The sequence below is a fragment of the Myiozetetes cayanensis genome, unplaced genomic scaffold (assembly GCF_022539395.1).
Source record: "Myiozetetes cayanensis isolate MyiCay16 unplaced genomic scaffold, myiCay2020 scf6-25, whole genome shotgun sequence".
NCBI classification, from domain to species: domain Eukaryota; kingdom Metazoa; phylum Chordata; class Aves; order Passeriformes; family Tyrannidae; genus Myiozetetes; species Myiozetetes cayanensis.
In genome coordinates this window covers 57,384-81,050 of record NW_026087853.1, presented here as the reverse complement: position 1 = coordinate 81,050, position 23,667 = coordinate 57,384, and the positions used below count along the sequence as shown (strand labels likewise).

Here is a 23,667-nt window from a genome sequence, read left to right as displayed (position 1 = left end):
TACCTCTGAGAAGAACGTGACTGATGTCATTTGTGTGAAACCACAAATATTTATTTTTAATGAAAAAATACTTAAAGTGTGCCACAGTGTCCATATATTCATTTGAATAGTAGTACAAAGATATGTATTTCTGAGAAAAAGTCTTAAACACTGTAGAAAATAAATGTGGTTCTTAAATTATGTCAAAAGAAACCAGTAAAAAAGTCATGTTTTATACACTGGAATAAAATGAAACGATTAGAGAGAATAATAAATTATAATTACAGTATTTCAAATATCTGCCTCATGCTTTTTTTTTTTTTTTTTTTTTCCTTCAGCATTAGTTTTCTAAATGTGTCACGAAGAATAGGCCCTCAGAAAGGCCAGCAGTCAGAATGGGCTTTCAATGTGGATAATTGGATGTGGAGCTGAATAAAGTCCTGGAAAAATGACACCACCGTTGGTTATTCACTGGTACAGAAAACATCGGAACATGGCAGTTTTAGGTTTGCATTGAACTATGTATTTTTTGTTACTGGAAATTATTTTAGTGCTTGTCTTTTTTTTTTTTTCTTTCCTTTAAATCAACTAATTTTGGTATAGTTTAATGAACTAAACAGCAATTATGGTCATTAGCGAGGATGTCACCCAAGCACACTGCACGACGTGCTTACGGGATGGACACGCTGGATTTGGCTCTTTACACAGCCCACGTTAACGAGAGTTTGGAACCCTTTCAGGTCTGATCAAGCACTGCAAAATGTTTAAAACTATAAAGTGCCTCGAAATACAAATCATTTCTCCTCTTTAGAAACAGGGAAAAAAAACGCCAAACATGCACTTAAACCTGAAACCTCCATGCCTCGGGACGCCGCAGCTCTGCAGTCAAGCATCCGTTTTGTGCCACTGGTTTGAAAATTTCTTTTCCCATCCACGGTCAGAAATTCAAATAGTGTCTAAATTGGATTTGTCAGTCTCTTCCTGGTCTTGTTTGTACATGAAGGTTAGAAGGAACAGAGCGATATCCAGGGATGACCAGTAGGCAGTGTGGGATGTGACTGCGGACCAGTATCTGCTCTCCACGAGACCTTCCCTGAGCTCAAAGTCGATCCTGTGCTCCAGTTCCACTGGAAAATGAACACGAAACAAAAATGCTGTCACAGAACTGTAAAAACACCAGGATGTTTTGCCATCAGCTTTGGGTTCTGATTCTACTTGTTGTACGTAAAACACACGTAATATCTCTGTGTTTAACATTTCACGGGACACTCAACCAAATCAAAGTTTATTAATATGTAAATACATTTTAATGCACGTGCATTTAGCACAAACCTGACCTGAGAGTGGTGCTTAGCTCAGGGAAATGAAAAACAAGCTAAAAAGGAAACTAAATATGTTCTTAGGGGTGTTTTCCAACCTAAATGATTCTGCGATTCTAAAGCTCAGGAAAAGCTGGCGTGTTTTTAAGCAGCTGTTTTCCTTATAGTAGCTCTATAAATACATTTATTTATATTTGTTATGATAACTACAGAGAAATATTCAGCAAATGCTGAGGCCCCACTAGGAAACACTGTCTTTCAGAAGAGGGGTGCTCAGAACTTTCTGAAATAAATGGATTTCTTGCATTTTTAGTGTCTATACAAGGAGACTACACCCAATACTACAAGTCCTTTCTGCAAAGCTGTCCCTCCACAGCTCTAGCCCTTTTAATATCCTGATTATTCCAAATATATTTCAGCAGTTATCCTTTTATTTCAATGGCTCTCTGATTAATGCCACATTCAAAGCCATTTCCACTGCAATTTAACTGGACCGATGGTTAATCTATTGTTAAGGCACTTCAGCGGTCAGAAAAATCTCTACAAGGAGCAATAGAATAAAAAAAGGACGAAAAACCTAAAGGCCTGCTTGGCTACAAAAGCCAACCCCCCACCCATATTGAGTCAAAAATGCAGCCATTTATCAAAGCCAGTTTGAAGGAATTTTAATTCCTGGCTCGGGGAGCATGTAAGGGGAGCATCGCGCAAGCACCGGCACGGAACGACGCGTCTCTGTGCCCTCCCAGGAGCATCACCCCACTTTGCAGCAAGGAGAGGGAGTCAGAGCCTTGGAATACCAGGAGACAACCGCAGTCATTTCCAGGAAGATGTGTACATGCAAAAAAACCCAGTGGCTCTGCAGGAAGGACGCCCCGACCGGCTCCGAGAGGCCGTTACGGGACTTGGGCGGCTGCCAGACCCCACCACAAGCCGCCCTCTCAGAAGCGAAGCCCTCGGCTGTGGATTGCATCACTCAGCCTGGCTGGCCCCTGCTCCACGTTCTCCTTCTATGGAGCAGGGATGGCTTCCAGCACAGAGGGATGTGGGATCCATGCAGAAAGCCCTGGACGTGCCAGCCGCCCCCGGAAAGGAGCTCATGGGCGGCTCTGTGACAGTCACTGTCCTGCCTCTCTATTTCCCTCAAGTCTAAAAGGAGTTTCTTGCCCTCAAACAGTGACTCAGACAGGTTATCTGTTGAAATTAGTGATGAACAGACAGCAATCTATCATGTGAACGCTGTCACAAGATTCAATACACTTGTGACTCCTCTGATTGCAAACTCCCTCCCACTCCCCCACCCTGCAGTGATGGGGAGTTCAGAAATAAAATCAAGTATGAATTCCCTTAAAGGAAGTACCTATATTTAAAAAAAGAAAAACCCTCAGCTGCTAAAATTGCAGTTTATGTTCTGGGTGGTTCAGATCAGGACAGGAGGGGCAGCTTCTGCTTCCAGTATGATGTGTCTTTAAATCCAGATTGCTTCAGAATTGGAATTGTATGGGAAAATTGGAAATGTATGGGGGAGAAAGGGTTTAAACTGACAGAAGGCAGGTTTAGATTAGAGATTAGGGAGAAATTCTTCCCTGTGAGTGTTCAAGGCCAGGTTGGAAGCGACCTTAAAGCCCATCTCGTTCCAACCCCTGCCATGGGCAGGGACACCTTCCACTATTCCAGGTTGCTCCAAGCCCCATCCAACCTGGCCCTGGACACTTCCAGGAATGGGACAGCCACAGCTTCTCTGGGCAACCCGTGCCAGTCTGTCAGGTGGACTCACCACTCACCTGTGGGTTCGAGGAAGCCTGAGCTGCTGTGGGGTAAAGGTGGTGTCCCAACAGTTGTGGCCTTCTTGTCCTCGCCCTCAGCTCCTTCTTTTCCCGTCTCCATTGTCTGTGGGGTTGTGCTGGATCGGCCAAACCTCGAGAAGAGCATCCCTCCGAGGCCCTTCCCGATGCTCGCGGCTCCTGCATCCGGCACGGAGGGGAGAAAAAAAACAACCCAAGGAGCATAAATCAAACTGCAAATTAAAGTCAGTGAAGCACCCACTAATTAGAGCTGAGTGACAGGCGACTGAAAACACTCCTCGTGCTTCTGCAGGGTGGGAACAGCTCATCTGACTGAAGAGTGCACTGTTTATCCCGAGACTAATCTTGTGTACAAGCAAAAGCTGTAATTTGGAAACTGCATTTAGGGGGGAAAAAACACACGAGATTACTCGTGCAGCGAGAAATCTGGTACTTCTGAGGATATGTTGTAATTCCTCTCTCATAAAAAGTCTAAGAGAACATGCTTTATAGCAATGCTGGCACCTCCTGCACTTAAGAATCCCATCAGGACGTTTCAGACATTCCTCCTGTTAATAGTCCTTAAGTTGGCATTGCCCTTACAGACATTTAAAAATCTTATATCATCCTTTAAAAGGACTATTTTGGCTGCTCAGGAAGACGAGTGTAAAAGTTAAGAGCAGTTATGTCATGTTTTATCCCGACTTTGCTGCCACCTCATGGACAAGACATTAACGTCACTACAGTAACCCAAAAAAAAAAGCCACCCTGCTTTGAAATACCACATATTTCTACTTAAGGACTAAACTGCTTTTATATACTTTACTTATTTGATTGGGAAGATTCCTGGCACTAGGATTCTTTCAAATCCCACACAGAGAGCTAAAGAAAAGCCTTGGGTCAACAAAAACTGCAAGTGCATGCTCAAGTATAAGCTCCAGTGAAGGGGAGGGTTTAAGCTCACTTAAACCAGGGCTTATTTCGACTCAGAAAGCCAGAAGGGAACAGACTTTATATTAAAACAGCCTGAATTTCCTATTGTAGAATCATGAGTTAAGTACAACTGTAACAGTTTACATGGTGTGATTTTTCTCCTGTTCGCCAATAGCAGAAAATGTAGTCAGAAAACAAGCTTTAACTTTTTTTCCATGAAGTAGAGTGGAAACTATTAAACCACTGGGATGTTACTTCAATAAGAGAGACAAAAGTAAGGCAGCAAAGAGCATAAACTACATCATCTTCCAGTAAGCCGTGATTCCAGCATATGTAAACTGTTTTTTAATTCAAAGTAAATGTCAGCTGGGGTTAAAAGAAAAAAAAAATTAAACAAAAACTGTCTGATTCTGTAGAATCATGGGACCTTAAAGATCATTTCATTCCAGCCCTGTCCTGTGGGCAGGGACACCTTCCACCAGCCCAGGTTGCTCCAAGCCCCATCCAACCTGGCCTTGGACACTTCCAGGGATCCAGGGGCAGCCACAGCTTCTCTGGGCAACCTGTGCCAGGGTCTCACCATCCTCACAGGCAACAATTCCTTCCCAATATCCCATCTAACCCTGCCCTCTGGCAGTGGGAAGCCATTCCCTGTGTCCTGTCCCTCCATCCCTTGTCCCCAGTCCCTCCCCAGCTCTCCTGGAGCCCCTTTAGACCCTGGAAGGTGCTCTAAGATCTCCCTGGAGCCTTCTCTTCTCCAGGTGAACCCCCCCAGCTCTCCCAGCCTGTCCCCAGGGCAGAGTTTTCTCGTGACTCAGCACCAGGGAGCTGTGAAGCTCCAGAGGGAGCTCCTGTTCCTGACCCCAAGGGCGCAGAGGACGTTACCCAAGATGCTGGCTTTGCCGATGTTGGTGATGGACTCCCCGTAGTGCCGCCGCACCATCACCGGCGACGTGGTCGGGCTGGGCGCCGCCGAGGCGCTCTCGCTGTCAGCAGCTGAGGTAGGTTCTTTCGTGGGGTTGAGGAAACTTGGCTTCATGTGCTCGTAAGGGAGAGGGTTAGCGGTGTTGTACCAGTGGATCTGGACAGGCGAAATGTTGCTGTAGTGCTTCAGAATTAAGGGTTCTAACCTGTAGGCCTGCGAGAGGAAATTCAAAACAAAACAAAACAAAACAAAACAAAAAAACCAACCTCTGAGCGTCAAGGCTAGAAAATCATCACATTCTTTTTCACATACAGAGTCCTCTCCAACCTCAAATCCAAACCAGCAAAGCCTAGAAAGTGACAGAATTTGGGTGGTATGGTCTGATTCACTTTTATTTTCACAGGGAAGTTTACTTCCACCTGGAAGATTCATAAGCTGCCCAGCTGTTTGTGCATTCATTTTTGCACGTGTCCCTGCAGCACCTGTACTGCAGGTTGTCAGGAACACACCAGTTACTACCACGTGGTTGTTACCATGCACTGCCAGAGCAAACTTTATATGAAGTTAAGCTGATTCTGCACAGCAGAGAGGAAGGGACTAGCTGTGTAAATGTTTTTTTTGATGACTCTTTGTTGTCATCAAAAGACGACTCTTTTGTTGACCCTGTGCAAATCGTGAATTCTGCTTATTAAAAAAATATTTTTCTATTGATTCTTTGTTTTTCTTTGTTTACTTAAGTGTAGAAAAACATTCTGCACTTCTTTATCCTAAAACTAAGTGAATTTACTATTTGTGAGACCACAGACTGACCATGTCCCAGACATCCCAGGAAAATTCTGATTTTGGAGCAGCTGGAGCTGAACACGACCTTGGGATGATCAGAACCAGCATGTTTGAAAAGAGGTCTGAATATACTTAAATTCAAGCACTTTAAATACAAAAGGATCCCCAAACTGCTATTCTACATGAAATTCCAAATCAAGTTTGCATCAAAGAAGTTGCCAAGGTGATGCAGTTTCATCATCTCTGCCTTTTGTAACAGATAACGCTGGTTGTCTAGGGAAGAGTGTAAGGACAGGGTAAAGCTACACCAGTAATTCTCACCCAGTCACTATCCCACCTCTAACAAGCTGTTATTCAGGATCATTTGGGAAAAAAATACCGTCTTTTTTTTTCCCTATAGCATCTTGTAAACTGCTTGTGAAGCCTTTTTTAACAGCAGTCTTATCTTTGAACAGACGAGGTTTAGTGGAAGTCAGAAAGTTAAACACAAAATCCTCGTCTGAAAAGGATTACTTCTTTGCAATAAAAAATAATCAGGGTAATCTCAAATATTATGCTTATTAATATGAAAAGAGAAGCAAAATATGTGATACCTCAGGCAATTATTTGTAGGAATGGTTATTCTACAGTTCCAAAACCCAAGACATTGTACAATAATCATCCACAAATCGTCCTCTGCTGGAACACACTCGGTGTTGATTCACACACTTTGCAGGTCACACATTATCAGAGAGCTGATGCTTAAAAACAGTCAAGGTAAAAGCTTGCAATTAAGACTCACCACTGGATCTGTCGGGTGAAAAATATTCAATAAGCGGTTACAAATCGTCCTGGGCAGAATATGGTCCTGACTCCCACTGTTCCCTGGACGGATGCCACGCAGTGCCAAAAACACTGCTAATGGAGATCCCATACAGAAGAAATTCTCAACCTAAGGAGAGATTTCACCCGTGTTAGTAAGGATGGAAATGATGCCTTTTAACGCAGCGGGATTTGATTTCTCTCACCACTGATTTCCCACTTTCAGGGAGGGACTCGGATAGTATCAGTCAGTCAAAATGGAGAAGGCCACTGTAACATACATACATGGAGGGTAAATTTCCCACTTTCTTTGGCTGCATGTTGTGGTGCTACACAGTTGGAAAACCAAAAAGCAAGTCGGATATTTGAACTCAAAGAGTTCTACCAACACTGGAAAGGCGGGAGCAAGAAGAGTTTGGATGGCAGCGAGGAACTATGATGAGCCTGATTCCTCCTCAACCTTCCCAAAGCCCACCACACCTCTTTAATCTTATCCCTAACCAAGGATTCTGTGATTTTTTTTTGTTACATGCACCCCAAAACACCTGGTGTTCAGTGAACAGAATGGTGCTTGTCACGAGTGCCTCCACGTCCCACGCTGGGAACCACAGCCTGGGGACAGGGACAGCACTGAGGGTTCCTCACATCACCCAAAGCTGCTGCGACCTTGCCCTAAGTCCTGCCTAAAACACCAACAGGCAACTGAGTAGACCTGAGCTGACACACCTGCCAGAGGTCACTGAGCCTGCACTGGGGGTAACAACTTTTGGTCACTGCCAACCTGAGGTGGAGATTTAGCGGTGACCTAGAGGTGAATGGCTTCATATCCCCATTACCAATCCTCAGACACTGTCTCCTAGAAATATCAAATGTAAAACCTGGTAGTAAAACATATTTCCATAAGTAAAAGTTACTTTTTAACCTCCTTTTAAAAAAAAAAAAAAAAAAAAGAATTTTACCATTGTCAGATCCTTATGGCTACTTTCCCTAGGAGCTGCCCAGAGTGCAGGGCACTACAAGTGGGCAACTCCTAGTGCTGCTACTCAACCAGCAAGAGAAACTGCTGAATTCTTTTGCTAAATGGGATGCTTGGAATCCCATGTGCCTTCCCTGTATGTCAGCACATGGAGTGAGGGCGTAGGAATAATGGCCCGTTTCATCTCTCAGATTCCAGCGCTGCACAAAACATTCCATCCTCCTCTGACTTGGCACTGGTACCCCACCTCTGCCTTCCAGAAGAATGCCTAAGTGCCAGTTCAATGGAGAAAGGAAACTGCAGGTGTTCAGCATGGCTATTCGATGCCACCTGCAGCAAAGCACAGCTCTGTCATCTGTGCTGTCACTTGGGTCTAGGGCAAAGCTGTTTCCCTTTCTTATAACCCAGCCTCACACAGACTTTACATTCTGGCAGTTTGGACAAAGAGCTGTCTCATCCTCAAATACAATAGAAACAGATATTCCCAGTGCAATCCCTTAAATTGAATAAGTAACCTTTAACCCTGCTCATCTGATATTCCTGTGTCGAGCATCTGAAGTGCACAATTACCATTTTTCTGCTTTAGAAAGAAATCAGACAGCTTCCACTGCCAGCTTACACTTAGCAGAGGCTCAAAAGAGACTGAGAAAAACCTCAAAAGGTAACTGGTTTCAGTGGTTACACGGTGTGTGGCTTTTTGTTCCATTGTTTCTATTGCTAAACACAAGATTGGTCGTGTCCAGATGCTTTCTCAGAGGGCACTGCTCTTTGCTGTGCCTTCTTACATGCAAAAAAGCCTTTCAGCCTGGTCCTCCAGCTTACAAAGTCAAAGTGCCAGCTGGTGGGCACCTTAGTAGGTGGCACCAGATCAATACTGAAGCAGTGAATGCTAAAGATCAAAAGTTTGCACTGAAAGGGTGGTCAGACATTGGAACGGGCTGCCTGGGGCAGTGGTGGAGTCACCATCCCTGGAGGCACTTCAGAGCCGTGTGGATGTGGCACTTGGGGTCATGGTTTAGTGGTGAACAGGCTTTTTCCAACCTTAGCAATTCTATTATTCGATGATTTTAGAAACAAAGTCCTTTAAATTGCAGCCATCAGACTGTCAGTGCTGTTGGAACGTGGCTGAAGATCAGGCTGCTGTGTGCTGAAACCTGCTGGGAACAGAAGACTAAAATCTTCATAGAAAGGACTCAAATCTTTACAGCAAACACAGATTAATTTTGGTGTTTCTCTAGAAGCAGAAGTGGGGCATTTCACGTCTGTTCCTGTAAATGTTCAGCAACAGAGGAGACATGTTTATGAACATGACCTTTCAGTGCAGCACTTTTCTCCTGGTTATGATTCATAAACAGAACACTTAATGAATTTATTTGTATTTTAAGCAGAAGCTGAGCCAAGAAGTCATCCATTTAACTTAAGACTGCAGTATTTTCATAATTAAATTTAAAAAAAAAAAAAAAAAAAAAGAAGCTGAATGAGTCAACAGGAGTGAGGCAGCACAGCCCTTTTGTGCATTGGTACGTGGGGGGGATGGGACAAATGAACGTGAAGTACAAGCTGGAGTTTCTTCCAGCAGAGTTTCTGTAACCCTGGGTGAATGAGAAGTGCTCAGGAATCCTGAGCCCTTTGGACCAGCACACTGCAAGCCCAGATTTGAATGAATTCCCACCTCAGAACCAAGGGGCCACTGAGGTACATCCTGCCCTCCTCTTCCCGACGGACTGAAAATCACCCTACAATGCTGTTATTTTCATACACCACAGGTCATAAAGGGTATCACACCATTCCCCATGTGCCCATGTTCTTCAGCCTCTTTAGCCTTTAACTCCAATTCCTCTTACATATCTGGTGAGGAGAAGACTGTCCTTTTAAGCTTTACATTTACAATAGGTGTTGGCTTTGCTTTTAACCCACACAGTTCCCACTGGTTTAGTAGATAATCCCATCTGAGGAGAAGGAGAAGGAGAGAGAGGAAGAGAGACAAAGATACCTCACCCTCAAGATCCCATTCTGGTGGCTTGTCCAATATACTACTGGCCTCCATATCTTTATGTTTTGTAGGTTTTTCTCCTCTCAAAAGGGTTAGTCAAACACCCAGATGGCTCCCTCTAATATTACATACAAAGTAAGCTGCCTGTATTTATCCTTGCATCTGTCTTGCCAAAAGCTACCTCTGTGCTCGCTCAACATCAAGCAAAGCTTAACTCTTCTTCATGCAGGACCAGTGACTCTGCCTCATCCTGGGGAGCTTAATTTGTTTCACTCCATAAAAGAGCCAGCACAGCTCCACATGCCCATTCCATGGAGTTAGAGGAGATCAGTGACCAAAGACTCCAAGTCTCCTGCCTTGCACAGACCAAATAATTAGTGGATCAAGCATTTTTTTGTGGGGAACGGCAACTCCTGATCAAACCAGAGCTCTGCTCTGCCACAAAGAGCCCAGGGGAGGTGGTTGGGACCTACAAAGCAGTTTGTTCTCCTTCAACAAGCCAGTCACCCTCTGTAAGCTGGACTGCCTTGCTGATGAGCAATCCTATTTTGCTTCCAGGGAAAGCCTCTCTCTCTCTCTCTGGAGCTCTGCCCCCACCAGTGGGAGTCACTTGTGTAAAGCTCCACACAACAAAACATCTTCCTGTCAGCAAGAGTAAGAAAAAGGATGTACTGCATTGGAAAAATGACCTGAAAATTATCTATCTAATCTATTTAGGTAGATAATGTCCCCTTTTCTTCCCTCTTTCTTTCCCCCTCCTTTCCTTCTCCATCTAAAAAAAACAACTGCTCAAAAAACCTTCAGTTTAAACACAACTGAGTGAAGATTAATCTTTCACAGAGCTGGAGGAGTATCAGCCTAACTCCAGCTTCCTTGATGGTGGAGATAACAGCCTGACACATGCTTTCAAGCAGTGATGAAAAGGAGAAGGCTGTGACAAAATGAATTATGGTTCGTTTCCTCTTTTTTATGGCTCAAGATTGACCTTGGCTTCCGGGAGCCCTTCTGAACTCAGGAGGAAAGAAAAATGGCAAGTTAAGAAACAATAATCTCTTTTATTCTCATCTATCATGTCACATTTTTTATGGTTTAATATTTCAGCATTGAGTTGAGCAACTAGAAGGTGTCGGGCATCCCACCCAGAAACCGGAAAATGCCTTTTCCAAACGATAAGGAATTCTAGCAATCTGTACAGCTGATTAGCAAGCAATCTGTTTCATGAGACTAGAAGTGTGCTGACTGTCAGACCAGAATAATTTGGAAGGAAAATCCACTGCTGGAGGAAATTCAATCAGATTTGCTCAGAGATGTGACATGTTAGAAGTAGTCCCCAAGGAAAATGGATTATTCAACTAAGTAGAAGTGAATTTGTTTAAGATACAGGACTGATGTAATTTCCCAAATGGCTTTTACCTTCCCACAGAGTTGTATGTGTGTGTGTAGTACAGTAGCCATCTATATACAAGTTTATATATCACATATATTTATTACTTATATATTTAGATACATGTTTAGATAAATGTTTACATATAATTACATATAAACACATATAATAGAATCATAGAATGGTTTGGGTTGGAAGAGACCTTAAAGCCCATCTTGTTCCAACCCCCTGCCATGGGCAGGGACACCTCCCACTAGATCAGGTTGCCCTAAATTTATTACAAATATATGTATTTGTAACAAATAATAAGATACGAATAGAGCACCATGTTCACACACACATACACACACTTCATCCAACACAATCAAATTATTCTACCAAAATCATGTCTAGGCACACGGGACAAAAAATAAGCAGAATGACTCATTGCAGGTCTATTTTTGTAGCAAGCAAGAACATTCAGGAAAAGCCTCTCAGACATACATACCTTAAATTTTAAGACAGGTGGTTTTGCTATGGTGGATGCCTTTAACCCATGTAACCTCTCTTCTATCTCTCTCAACCTAGAAAATAGAGATCTTTCTGAGATCCAATAAAAAATGCAGCTTTAACCTCTCTGATCCAAACAGGCATTCCTGTGGGGGTCCAACAGTTTTGTCTGCTGGGAAGAGAGAGTGATGGTGTCAGTATTTCTTGGAGCGGCTCAACCGATTAAGAATCAATGTATGTCAAATCCTGTTCCTCTGACCACACAAGGAATCAATCAACACATGACAGCTCCCTTGTTCACCCACCCCAAGCATCTGCCCACCCTCCTTCCTCGGGAGTAGGTGACTCACCTCCTGTTTCCTTGGTGATTTTGCAGCCAAATCACCTGCTTTATTTTGCTTAAAAAAACCCAAACAACACCAAAGCCATAGGAAACTCCATGGCTTGAGCATTATGGAGTTCTGCACTGCGGTGGAACATCTGGAGGACTGTGTCCCACCCTTTCAACTATCATTAAAAAAGGCTGTTCACCTGTTTTTCTAGTTATCCCAAATTAAAAAAGCAGCTACAATATAAAGCTCACATGTGGATGGGCAAAACTGTCCCCAGTCCCAGTAGAATTCCAGAATTTACAGTCTGTTTTCCATCATTTCAGACTGAATTGAATTAAAATGGCTCAGGAAATAGAGAGCCACTCTTTCTATAGAGAAGTGCCAATGTCAAATGATACTTGGGATTATTGTGGATCCAACCAGAAGCACTTCAAAGGATGACTAAGGAGCTGGAGCATGAGTGTGAAAATGGTCAATTTTTTTCCCTGATCATACGCCAGGGATATGCCTGAAGGGTCATCTTAACACTGGAACACTTCATTAGGTTTCTTAACTTCCCTTCTCTCAGAAATACTGCACTTTATCCAGCCTTGCAGCTGATAGAGGCGTCCTGTACCACTCCCTTATGACACACATCCCACTCTGATTGCAAGCACAGCAGGGCATCTACTGCTGTATCAATGCTTCCAAAGTACCACCAATACTAAGAAAAGGCTCCAGGAAGGAACCAAGAAACTATGATTCATGATTTATCATGTCCCACTTGAAAGGCTGAAGCTCAAGTTACTGTTATTAGATTCTCTATCTAATGGGTGTCTCATAACACCTTGATATCCTCATCCTTGGAAGTGTCCAAGGCCAGGTTGGAGAGGGGTTAGAGCAACCTGCTCTAGTGGAAGGTGTCCCTGCTCATGACAGGGGGTAGAAGTGGCTATCTTTAAGGTCCCTTCCAATCCCAAACCATTCCATGAGTCTGTGTGGATTCAAAGCTCCTCCAGCAGGGCCTGCCCAGTCCTGTGTTTAGCATCTACCACCCAGCCCCAGTAGAGGAACATCACCCACAAAAGATAACAGCCACAGTGGGTCCTGGAAACACTCCAAGGGCATTATCTAGGGCTGTGGATTTCTCCTTCAACAACTGGAAGTGGATGCATTACCGTTGTTTAGTTATGTAGAGTTCCTCAAGTAAACGCTGCTCCTCGTAGCTCATCCAACGGTCTTCCAGCTCCTCCTCCTCCTTCTGCAGCAACTGTTCATAAAGCCTGACTGGATTCCAGCCAGTCATGATGTCGTAGGTGATGACACAGCCCAGCGAGTGGGACACGATGGAGACTTTCCCTCCTTTCTCCTCAAACTCCGGATTCCGGGAGCAGAAGAGCGTGTAGAGCCGGTTCAGCTCCTGCTGCAGCCCCTTCACCAGCTGTTTCACAAGAGGGTGAGGAAAGACAGTTAAATACCAACATCTCATTGCTCCTGTTGGTGTTCAGGAATGTTCACATCCTGCACTGAGCCTTTCCTGGGATGAGCACGGAGGTCTGTGCACTTTGGCCGGGAAGACAAGCACGATCTCAAGGCCGGCAGCGACAGCTTGGCTGATTGTCACTGACTCTGGTGGTTCATCTCCCCCTCCAGAGCCAGCACCAACCACCACACAGGACAAGTGGTGACCCCAGAACTGCTACACCACACAGCCCAAGGCACTGAATTGAAATAAACACTTAAATAAATGACAGTTGTGCTTAAAGTACTTCACAGCACCCTCTGAGGTGAACAAAGGCACCTGGTTTTCACCAGCACAGCAGTGACTTTTAACACAGTGGTATTTGCCTTCTTGCTTGATTCTCCCTCATTTTCTCCACTTTTTCACAGCACTGAACATTTCTCCTGTGTCAGAGGTCCAGCTCCCTTTTTAACTTAAGGAGGATGGAAGGAGCCTGAGCCACACGTGACCTGGAATCAACTCCTGTCTCTGGCCCAATCCTGGCACTACCCTAAACAAGTCATACCCACTTCTCCATTTATCAAAGTGAGCAACAGCATTCCTACCTCATTGGAGGGAGCTGGGAAGAGAAATCCATTAAAATGGAAGTGCTCACACACTACAGTGAGAGCCTGAATGGGTTCTGGGGGGAAAAAAAAAAAATTCCTCAAATTGCTTTTGGATCTCGAAGTCATCAAGCCTTTCAATTCCCCTGCCTGTCTGCAAGGAGATGGAGTTTTGTGTCCTCCTTCCCCTCCTACATCTGCACTTACTGTGAATTCTTCCAAAGGAATCTGAATGAAAGGATGCTGCTAAGGAACAAAATGCCTCATTTCAGGTAAAAGGATAATACAGGAGGAGAAAAAGCACAAATGAGGCAAGGCAGAGACAGAATTTGAACACTTTATACAAGCAGTATAAAGAAAAATACTCTTCTAATTATAGGGTTTCTGGGAGAGTTTTTTGGGGAAGAAAAGAAAAAAGAAAGGAATGCAACATGGTTTTTAAATATCGCAGACTAATCCATAGTACTACAGTAATAAATATATATGGGTCCTATGAGTCTCTGACAAGCTTATCTGCTTGGAATCCTACACTATAGGATAAAGAGGTTCAGACTCACAGCAAGTATTTTAGAGTGAGATGTTGAAAACCAGGAGATTTGGGAGTGGGCCAAAATAATAATAAAAAAAAGGCATCTTTGCCTGTGGAACTCAGCATGGAAACTGAGCAATGCTTCCAGGCTATGGCACAGGGGAGGACAAACAAGAAATTGCAAATCATTCCCTTGTTAGCAACGGGAAATTAGAGCTATAGAACATGTAATTTCAACATGATTTTTCAAGAGCCTGAGTCATTACTGAATATAAATATGAATAGCACCAGGACTGTCAGTGTTTGATACACATTTTACTGAGTGAGGAGCCACACAACAAACCTGATGCCTGAAGCACTGTGAAATGATTAACAAAGCCTTGCAACAGCTCGGAGAAATGAGTATCAGAACACCTATTTTCAAGTATTTTTGACGGTGGTGCTGCCTCTTCTTGCATTTTGAGGGCATCACTTTCACACATGAATAAACAGAGGTTTCAGCAAGAGTTGGAGCTGAAAATATCAATCAGGACCAGCTCTGGCTGGCTGATATTTTCTCCCTTTAAAAAGATTTTGATTAAAACCCAGAACAAAACAGCAGGGATCAGCTGAAATCAAAGTGGTTTGGGATTCCTGCCAGGAGCTCAGTGAAATGAGGGAACACTGATATAGAATCACAGAATGGTTTGGGTTGAAGGGACCTTACAGACCATCCTGGTCCAAACCCCTGCCATGGACAGGGACACCCTCTGCTATCCCAGGTTGCTCCAAGCCCCATCCAACCTGGCCTTGGACACTTCCAGGGATCCAGGGGCAGCCACAGCTTCTCTGGGCAACCTGTGCCAGGGCCTGCCCACCCTCACAGCCAGGAATTCCTTCCCAATATCCCATCTAACCCTGCCCTCTGGCAGTGGGAAGCCATTCCCTGTGTCCTGTCCCTCCATCCCTTGTCCCCAGTCCCTCCCCAGCTCTCTTGGAACCTCTTTAGGCCCTGGCAGGGGCTCTGAGGTCTCCCTGGAGCCTTCTCTTCTCCAGGTGAACCCCCCAGCTCTCCCAGCCTGGCTCCAGAGCAGAGGGGCTCCAGGCCCTGGAGCATCTGTGTGACCTCCTCTGGACTTGCTCCAGCAGCTCCACTTTCTCCTCATGTTGGGGACCACAGGACTGGACAACTTCGGAAAATCCTGGTTGGACACTGAGTCCAACACTGTTTTTCACCGTCCTGCTCCTTAAATATGTGCTGTTCCTGGGGAGTTAGGCAAAAACATGGACATCAACTAGGAAACTGCATATGGATTTCCAAATTGCTGCATACTTGGAAGTTTGCAGAGCAGAGTCCAAGCACTGGATTCAACTGAATTATCCTGATGGAGATGATTCCTAAACTCCAAATTCCTGGTTACCAAGCTTAATTGTGGAGTAGAAGTAGGAAATCCTCCAGATTTCCAGGTACTGTGAATGGTCTGGTTTTGCTGCTCTCCCAAACCAGGAGTCCTCCACCTGCAGTGAGCACTTATGGGTGTTGGTGTCCTGCCAAAAGTTCTGTGCCAGTACTAAGATTAGAAACTGAACCTTTTTGGTGCATAGTAAGGAAAAAAAAAAAAAAGAAATTAAAAGAAAAAGCATATTCACTTAAAGACCCAGCTAAGAAACTGCTTGGTTAAGTAGTATATGAAGTTAATATTTACTGGTGGTTGGAACTAGATGATGTTTCAGGTCCCTTCCAACCTAAGCCATTCTATCATTACATTCTATTATTTAGTCCTGATTTGCTTTCTCAGCATAAAATATTCTAACTTGTAAAAGAAAAGTTTGGGTTGAACAGGGTTTTAGTCCTGCAAGTGCAACGTGAAACGCTTTCAAATCTCTTTTGTAGCTACAGCCTGATATATATCCTAACACTCCATATAAAAATACCTTTTAAAACCAACAACTGGCTTTGTATTTCCTGAAATAAGTGATTTTTTTTCATTGGAATTACAACATGAAAAATGTAGCTATCAAAATTTCTCTCATTGTACTATAACTAATTTTTTAAGAGCTGATTTTGGCATCACTGTAATATAACTAATTTTTTAAGAGCTGATTTTTTTTTGTTTTATGCACAGCTTGTCTTTTTGCTCCCTCTGAAGGGTTTATGGGAATCTTAATTAAACACTATTACATAAAAACACCCCAAACAACAAAAAAATAACAATTCATCCTCCCAAATCCATGACACCCAAGTGGCTGTTCCATGTCTGCACCTCATGGTCAGGTTGTAAGTAATATAAATATAAAAAAATTAAAACCCTGAGCTTGCTGAATGCTTCTCCTGCTTAAAGGAGCCCTTTTCCCACTGGTTTTCCTTTGGGAAACAACCCAAGCCTCACTGCCTGCTGAGCCACAGGATCTATCATGTGCTTAGAGGAAGCCCCTGCTGGTTCTGCCTGAAAGCAGGAAAGCAGGAACCATCCACAAAAAAAAAAAAAAAAAAAGAATAGTGGGATGCAACATGACCAGACCCTTCTCTCTTTTTCCATCTCCTCTCCTCCCTCCCAGTTCCCACCTCATTTTGGGGACCAGTGGGGCTGAACACTCACAGAGCTGTTTCTCCACCCAAGGTCTTCACGTGGCTTTCCCCACAAACTGAGTTTCCCATATTCCCAACCCACATAACCACCTCCCCCAAGGCTTCTCCCACAGACCAAACAAGCTCAAATACATCACAGAAGAATAAATGAGGCAGCAGCCGATGTTTTTCCCAGTCAGCTGCTCCCCTGATCCCTGTGCAGCTGCTCTGACTGCTGATTTTCTGCCTGCTCTGCTCTGTTACCCCCAGCTCTTCCAGAAGGACCAGGGAAATGCAGTGTGTTTACCTGCCTGTTACTGAGCAGATCAAACACTGGAACAAAGGGAACACTTCCTATTTCTCCCAGAAAGAGCTGTATCAAATCCCATCCTCCCAGCTGGCCTTCCTACCTCAGTGTTAGTTTAGCATCAAACACTGCAATATTTCAAGGAAAGGTAGAGAAAAATCTTATAGTGTTTCTGTTTTCTTTCTCAGGAAAGTCCTTCCTCCCTGTTCTGATTTTTAGGGAAAAATCTGTGAAGAGCCTTTTGCAGACCAACTGTTTCAGTGCCAAAGTTTAGTGCAAGATTAAAATGCTACAAGTCTTGCAGATGTAACATTAAATACTCACAGCTACCCAGAGAAAATCCTTCCGATGGGCTCTAAGAGAGTCTGAGAGGGACTTTGGACAAGGGGGGATGGCTTCCCACTGATAGAGGGCAGGGTTAAATGGGATATTGGGAAGGAATTCCTGGCTGGGAGGGTGGGCAGGCCCTGGCACAGGTTGCCCAGAGAAGCTGTGGTTGCCCCTGGATCCCTGGAGTGTCCAAGGCCAGGCTGGATGGGGCTTGGAGCAACCTGGGCTAGTGGAAGGTGTCCCTGCCCATGGCAGGGGCTGGAACAAGATGATCTGTAAGGTCCCTTCCAACCCACACCACTCCATGGTTCCTATTTGCCTGAAGCTCCACTTATCAGCTGAAGTTTTGCCAATAAATCTTCCATGCGAGAAACTCGAGCCCACAGGATCAAGTTGCTCAGAAGCCATCGGCTTAATATTCAGACAAACTGAGGTTAAACACCGTGTGCTCTTCACAAACCAAAGGAAAGGCAGAGCCAGGAATGGTCTTCCTGCACATTCATTCTGTCACACTTTGTGCAGTTCAAGGCAAAGCCAAAAACCAGACTGTCGACCAAGGGGCCAGGTTGCTGGACTTGATCAGGTCAAAAATGCCCTTTATTTTCCAGTTACATGCCTGCTTGGCATATGGCTTCCAGGGAATCCAAAGATAACAGCCCATTCCATCCACTCAGGAGTGCTGGCGGTACAGGCATGTGGTTTATATGGACAAGATGGGAGTCTGAGTGGGATACAAAACATGTCACTGTCATCTGGAAAGCTGAGTTGTCACAGGGAAAGCTGACAATCAGGGCAAGCAGGATCATGTCTCTAATCACCTCCTGGGTATTGGGCAAGCCTTGAACTGCTGGATCATGATGGGGGAGTGAGACACCCAGAGCCGCTGCCTGGCTCGGTTTTGTGCAGAACATTAACAGCATCCCGCGCTGAGCTGGAAAAATCCAAACCTCTAAATCCCTGGCACTGGCATCTCAAACAGCTGCTCGTTCTCCTCTGAGGCAAAGCAGCCCTGTGAGACACCAGCACAAATAAGCATGAGCAGCGTGTCTGTTCTTTCAAAGCAGAAGGAAGTGGGTTGTGGGTGTGGTGGACAAACTCCTCCTGGACCCACACCAAGGAGATCCAGGCAGGAGGAAGAACTCCCATCTCCTGGTCCCTTCTAGTGGGCAGATCACTGGGGGCAAAGGAGTTTTTCAGTGCATGCCAAAATTACCAGTGCAGAAAATGACACTTTCCCCTGAATATCCAGGGAATGATTTTTTCCAAGAGAACAAAGAGTACAAAACCCCTGCTGGCACCTGGGCATAGCAGCAACACAGACCTTGAGGCTGCTCTTGCTCAAATCCTCATTCACAGAGTCATTAAGGTTGGAAAAACACCTCCAGGATTGTCAAGTCCAGCCTCTGACCCACCACCAAGCCCACTAAACCACATTGTGAAGTGCCACATCTACTTGTTTGCTGAACACTTCAAGGGATGGTGACTCCACCACTTCCCTGGGCAGCCTGTTCCACTGCTTAACCACCCTTTCAGGGAAGGAGTTTTTCCCAATATCCAACCTGAGGAGCCTCCCCTGGCACTTGCTGCCAAAACCTGGACAAAGCACTCCAGTCCAAACCTTTTTGATCTGTCAAATCCAACAAAAACACTTCCTCTCCTCTTGGGCTATGTGGATTGTCCTCTCCTGAGACTGCTCTCAGCTCTGACCATCCCCTTGCTGTAACTCTCAGAGCTCCTTTCTCCGTGCCACCTCCACAGGACCCTCACCCACTGGAGAGTCTTCCCACGTGAACAGTTGGAACCCCAAGAGAAATAAAAGATCAGACAGCTACCTATGAAAAGGGGGAGTGCAGGAAACCTGACCTCTGCACCCCCTCCAGGCTTGAACAGCTTTTGTAGCTTTGTGGGAAAGGAATTTCAAGGAGATCCGAGGAATGGCGAGTTTTGCAAGCGGCCCTTTCTGAACATCAAGAGGACTTCAGGAGAAAGCGCAAACTCCTCTGAAGTTCACCAAGCAGGCAAGCGTGTGAGCCAGCTGGGGGGAGAAGAGGGTCCTTGAAAGCCAACAGGAGAGCTGCAGCTCAGGGATGGATTGTAGAGGACCGTGGAAGCGAAGACAAGGAGCTGTTGCTCCACGTGAACCGGGAGGAACGTGCCAGCACGTTGAGGCAGAGCCGGCGAGGCTGCTGACCCTCGGGATACAACAGTTGTCACACTGCCTGATGGCATCACTGACGGATGCCAGGGGACTGTCACAACAACAGATGAGAGGCCAGAACGAGCGGGAGCTGTGGGAACAGATGGGAAGGGCTGTGTATTTTAGTGATGAAACGAAAAAAGGGATCTGTGGGTCTGTCCAGACCCAAGCCTCTCACTCTCAGGGCCCCTCTTGCTGCTGAAAAGCTGAGTGCAACCCATTTCTAACAAGTCACTGTGTTCAAGAGCTAAGTTTAGGTTCAGGCAGAGCCATTAACCTATCACTTTATAAAGCTGAGAATTCATTCAAGGACAATCCAATTAATTAAGTAAGCCAGGGAAGTGCTGCCAAGCAGCATCTTCACTATTAGGTTCAACAAAATAAGCAAAACCAGTGTTAAATAGTCTCAGTTTAAAATTTCCTGCTCCACATCTTGTTTTCAAACACACCTAGAACAGTTCCCTTTAGTTGCTGAAAGGGATGCACAAAAAAAGGATATTGCCACTGCAAAACCTCATACGCAAGAGGGATGCAAGTTCTAGTAAAGTTAATACTTGCCTTAAATTTCAAGAGTATGGTCATTAATTCTCCTCTTTAATATGTATTTAATGGCAAACCATGAAGCCATTTCAAGGTCAGGACTCTGAGCAACCTGGTCTAGTGGAAGGTGTCCCTGCCCATGGCAGGGACTGCAACAAGATGGTCTTTCAGGTCCCTTCCAATCCAAACTATTCTGTGATTCTAAGGTGGACACTGAAGTTTTCCTGCTCTCCAGCTGGGAGGGAAGTAACCCAAAAACATCTCCTACTAATCTGAGGCCACTACAGTGTTTGCACTAAATCTTTAGAGATCTTGGGATGACTGATGTAAATAATATTTATCCCGTTCTACAGGCATTTTCTGCCATGACATATATCAATAATTTACAGAATTACAATTAGCCTGCAAGTGAGTACAGTGAAGATCAGTCAAAAAAAAAAGCATTTAGCACTATAATGAAGGTGACAACACTGAATTTACTACTATGCATCAATTAGTCTTTTTAATCTCTGTTACAGCCATTTATTATTAAAGAAATATGAAGCTACAGTGACACAGATGTGAAACGAAGTCGCCCACTGCAGACACTAAATCCCAAGATTACATTACCACAGATGGCACCAGCAAGGTCAGAAGCAGAATGTGAAATGACTCTTCATTTAGAAACAGGCAGGTCTGCAGCAAACCATCAATTCATTGCTTTTTCTTATTATCTGATAATGTTTAAAGAGGGTGAAATAGGTGAGGACCTGAACAGCACAACTTGCAGCCACACAAAACCACCAGGGCTGAATCTGTTGGCTGCAGTCTGAGACCAGACTGTCTGAGATGCTCACAGGGCTGTGCTGAATTATTAATGCCTGTCTGGTATCACATCACACGTCAGGAGTCACAGGACCCTTCTGGATATTCTCCTACCACGCTGGAGAAGAAACAATACTTGAAATCAGAGAGGGGGGTCACCCACCACGCTGCTGGAAGGCTCAGCTGAGCCATCCAGAGCTTCTGGGACAGCTCTTTGCTGTCCTGCGTGAAAATGATACGACAAGGACTCTTCCCCCTGAAAGGGGATAGTGGCTGCCTCTCACACTGCCCACTCGTAAATCCCTCAAGGAGCTGTTTGAAGAGTGGTAAGAAGTTTTAAAGAAGCACTTCTGGTACCTGTAGATGTGGGGAAAAATCTTGAAAGGAGAAAGAAAAGTTGTAGCCAAGTACTGTGCAATGTGTGCTGGCAGCCCCAAGAAGCCAAACATGTCCTGGGCAGCTTCCCCAGCAGCGTGGGAAGCAGGGTCAGGGGAAGGATTCTCCCTCTGCCAGGATCCCACAGACCCCACCTGGAGCACCGTGTCCAGTTCTGGGGCCCCCAGCATCAGAAGGATGTGGAGCTGCTGCAGTGAGTCCAGAGGAAGCTACAGAGATGCTCCAAGGGCTGGAGCCCCTCTGCTCTGGAGCCAGGCTGGGAGAGCTGGGGGGGTTTGCCTGGAGAAGAGAAGGTTCCAGGGAGACCTGAGAGCCCCTTGTAGGGCCTAAAGGGGCTCCAGGAGAGCTGGAGAGGGACTGGGGACAAGAGATCTGGAGGGACAGGACAAGAGGGAATGGCTTCCCACTGCCAGACGGCAGGGTTAAATGAGATATTGGGAAGGAATTCCTGGCTGGGAGGGTGGTGAGGCCCTGGCACAGGTTGCCCAGAGCAGCTGTGGCTGCCCCTGGATCCCTGGAAGTGTCCAAGGCCAGGTCGGACGGGGCTTGGAGCAACCTGGGCGAGTGGAAGATGTCCCTGCCCATGGCAGGGGGTTGGAACTGGATGATCTTTAAGGTCCCTTCCAACCCAAACCACTCTGGGATCCGATACCTGCCAAGTGTCATGAGGTGAACAGCGGCTTTACCCTTCTCTAGGCTGAGCTCACCACGTTGCTCAACTTACTTCCCAGAGGCAAAGGGAAGTTTAACAAACTCCTTTTTGAGACACCTTCAGGATTTCTGGATGGAAAGCACCAGAAGTGCCCACGGCACACAAAGAATCATGTCGGTGTAACAAAGTGCTGAGCGGGGCCGTCAGTTCTGAGCGATGTGTGACCACGTGAACACTCCAAGGCAAGGCTCATTTCTGAGCTGGAATGAGCACTCAGAGCAAAGGGCCACAAAACAGCTCCACACTGAACACGGGAAAACCCCCAGCCTTTTCCAGAAGAACGCTCCATTTGATACTGTTGTGTTGAACTCTGCACAGGTTAGGTCAGAGGAAATAAAATGGCATAAGGAAGAGTAACTTGGGTATGTTGTTGCACACGTTTCAAGAAAATTCACTCAATTGATTTGATGAAAAATACCAGATCTAAGCACAGCCACAGCACACTCATTTTATTTGTCAATTCTCATGCCCAAGGGATGGTGACAAACCTGTAAAACCACAGTTCTACTGAGCAATGAATTAAGTTTTTCATGCATTGCTGGCCAGCACACCTCAACTTCACTCACTAATCCGTTTCCCATAAGATGTCCACAGACATGCCAAGCCTCTAATGCAGTTTAAAAATATCTGTTTTAAAGCTGCCAGGGAAATTTTAGTCACTTGCCACAATAGTTCACGTTGGCCTCAGTTACACAACAGACAGAGAAACCTGAGACACAGGGGAGAACCCTCATCAATGAACTCTGCATTTCTGAGCAGGAAGAGAGGCACAGCTTTCAGTTTTAAAGTTATGTTGACAGTCCAAAGGACTTAAATTTTCACCTAATTTTACCGAAAAGTAGCATCAAAACCCCTTGCAAGCTCTGAAATCTCACCTTGCCCCAGTCTAACCATTCTCAGGGTACCAAGACTGTCAAAAGATTAACTACTGCATACACAAATACACAAAAACCCTATAACTCCTAGAAAAATTAATCCTAAACCAGCCCCACAGAGGTTTTCCAGTAAGTGTGATACACAAGGGATGCTACTGGGGTGATGTACTGTGCATGCTTTACAGGCTACTTCATTTATTTATTTATTATATTTTATTATCACTTACTCAAGGGTTATCATTATGAAAGGTTACTATCATTTATTTGAGGCTTTTCCCCTCTGATTCATGGGGTCACTTTACAGCTGCACAGACTAGAGCACACCTGTTCCTACAGAGATGTGGCAAGGTAAGATGAGAGCATCCAGAATAAGCTGGATAAAAAATAAAAAACCCAGTCCCCTAATAAACAGAGTAACTGTGAATCATTTTGCTTTCCCTGCAAGGCCAAGTGTACACAAATGCATTAAAACTGCCTTGGGCACGTGTGCCTGTGCTGCCAATCCCATCTGACAAAAAGGAAAAGACAAATGTCCAAGGATTTTGTGAGGGGTAAGAAGAATCTCAGCTCTATGGACACCCATTGCTCTAAATACCCAGAAATTAATGAAAACACAGTTAGAACCCTTCCCATTTCTAAGCTGTTGGGACAAAACACTTTAGCCAGACATTTCTGCTCTAAATAAATT

General features: G+C 45.0%; 1 protein-coding gene across 1 annotated transcript in view; it reads right to left on the bottom strand.

The window, feature by feature from the left end:
- Positions 1-35: 35 nt before the first annotated feature.
- Positions 36-23,667, bottom strand: part of DDHD1 (DDHD domain containing 1) — a 65,055-nt gene continuing 41,423 nt past the window's right edge. The window contains exons 7-12 of the mRNA XM_050336114.1: positions 12,853-13,115; positions 11,362-11,437; positions 6,502-6,651; positions 4,898-5,150; positions 3,080-3,259; positions 36-1,106 (exon numbers count right to left, since the gene is read on the bottom strand). Of these exons, the coding sequence (XP_050192071.1) occupies positions 925-1,106; positions 3,080-3,259; positions 4,898-5,150; positions 6,502-6,651; positions 11,362-11,437; positions 12,853-13,115 (1,104 nt within the window). The 3' untranslated portion in view covers positions 36-924. The remainder of the gene's footprint in view (positions 1,107-3,079; positions 3,260-4,897; positions 5,151-6,501; positions 6,652-11,361; positions 11,438-12,852; positions 13,116-23,667) is intronic.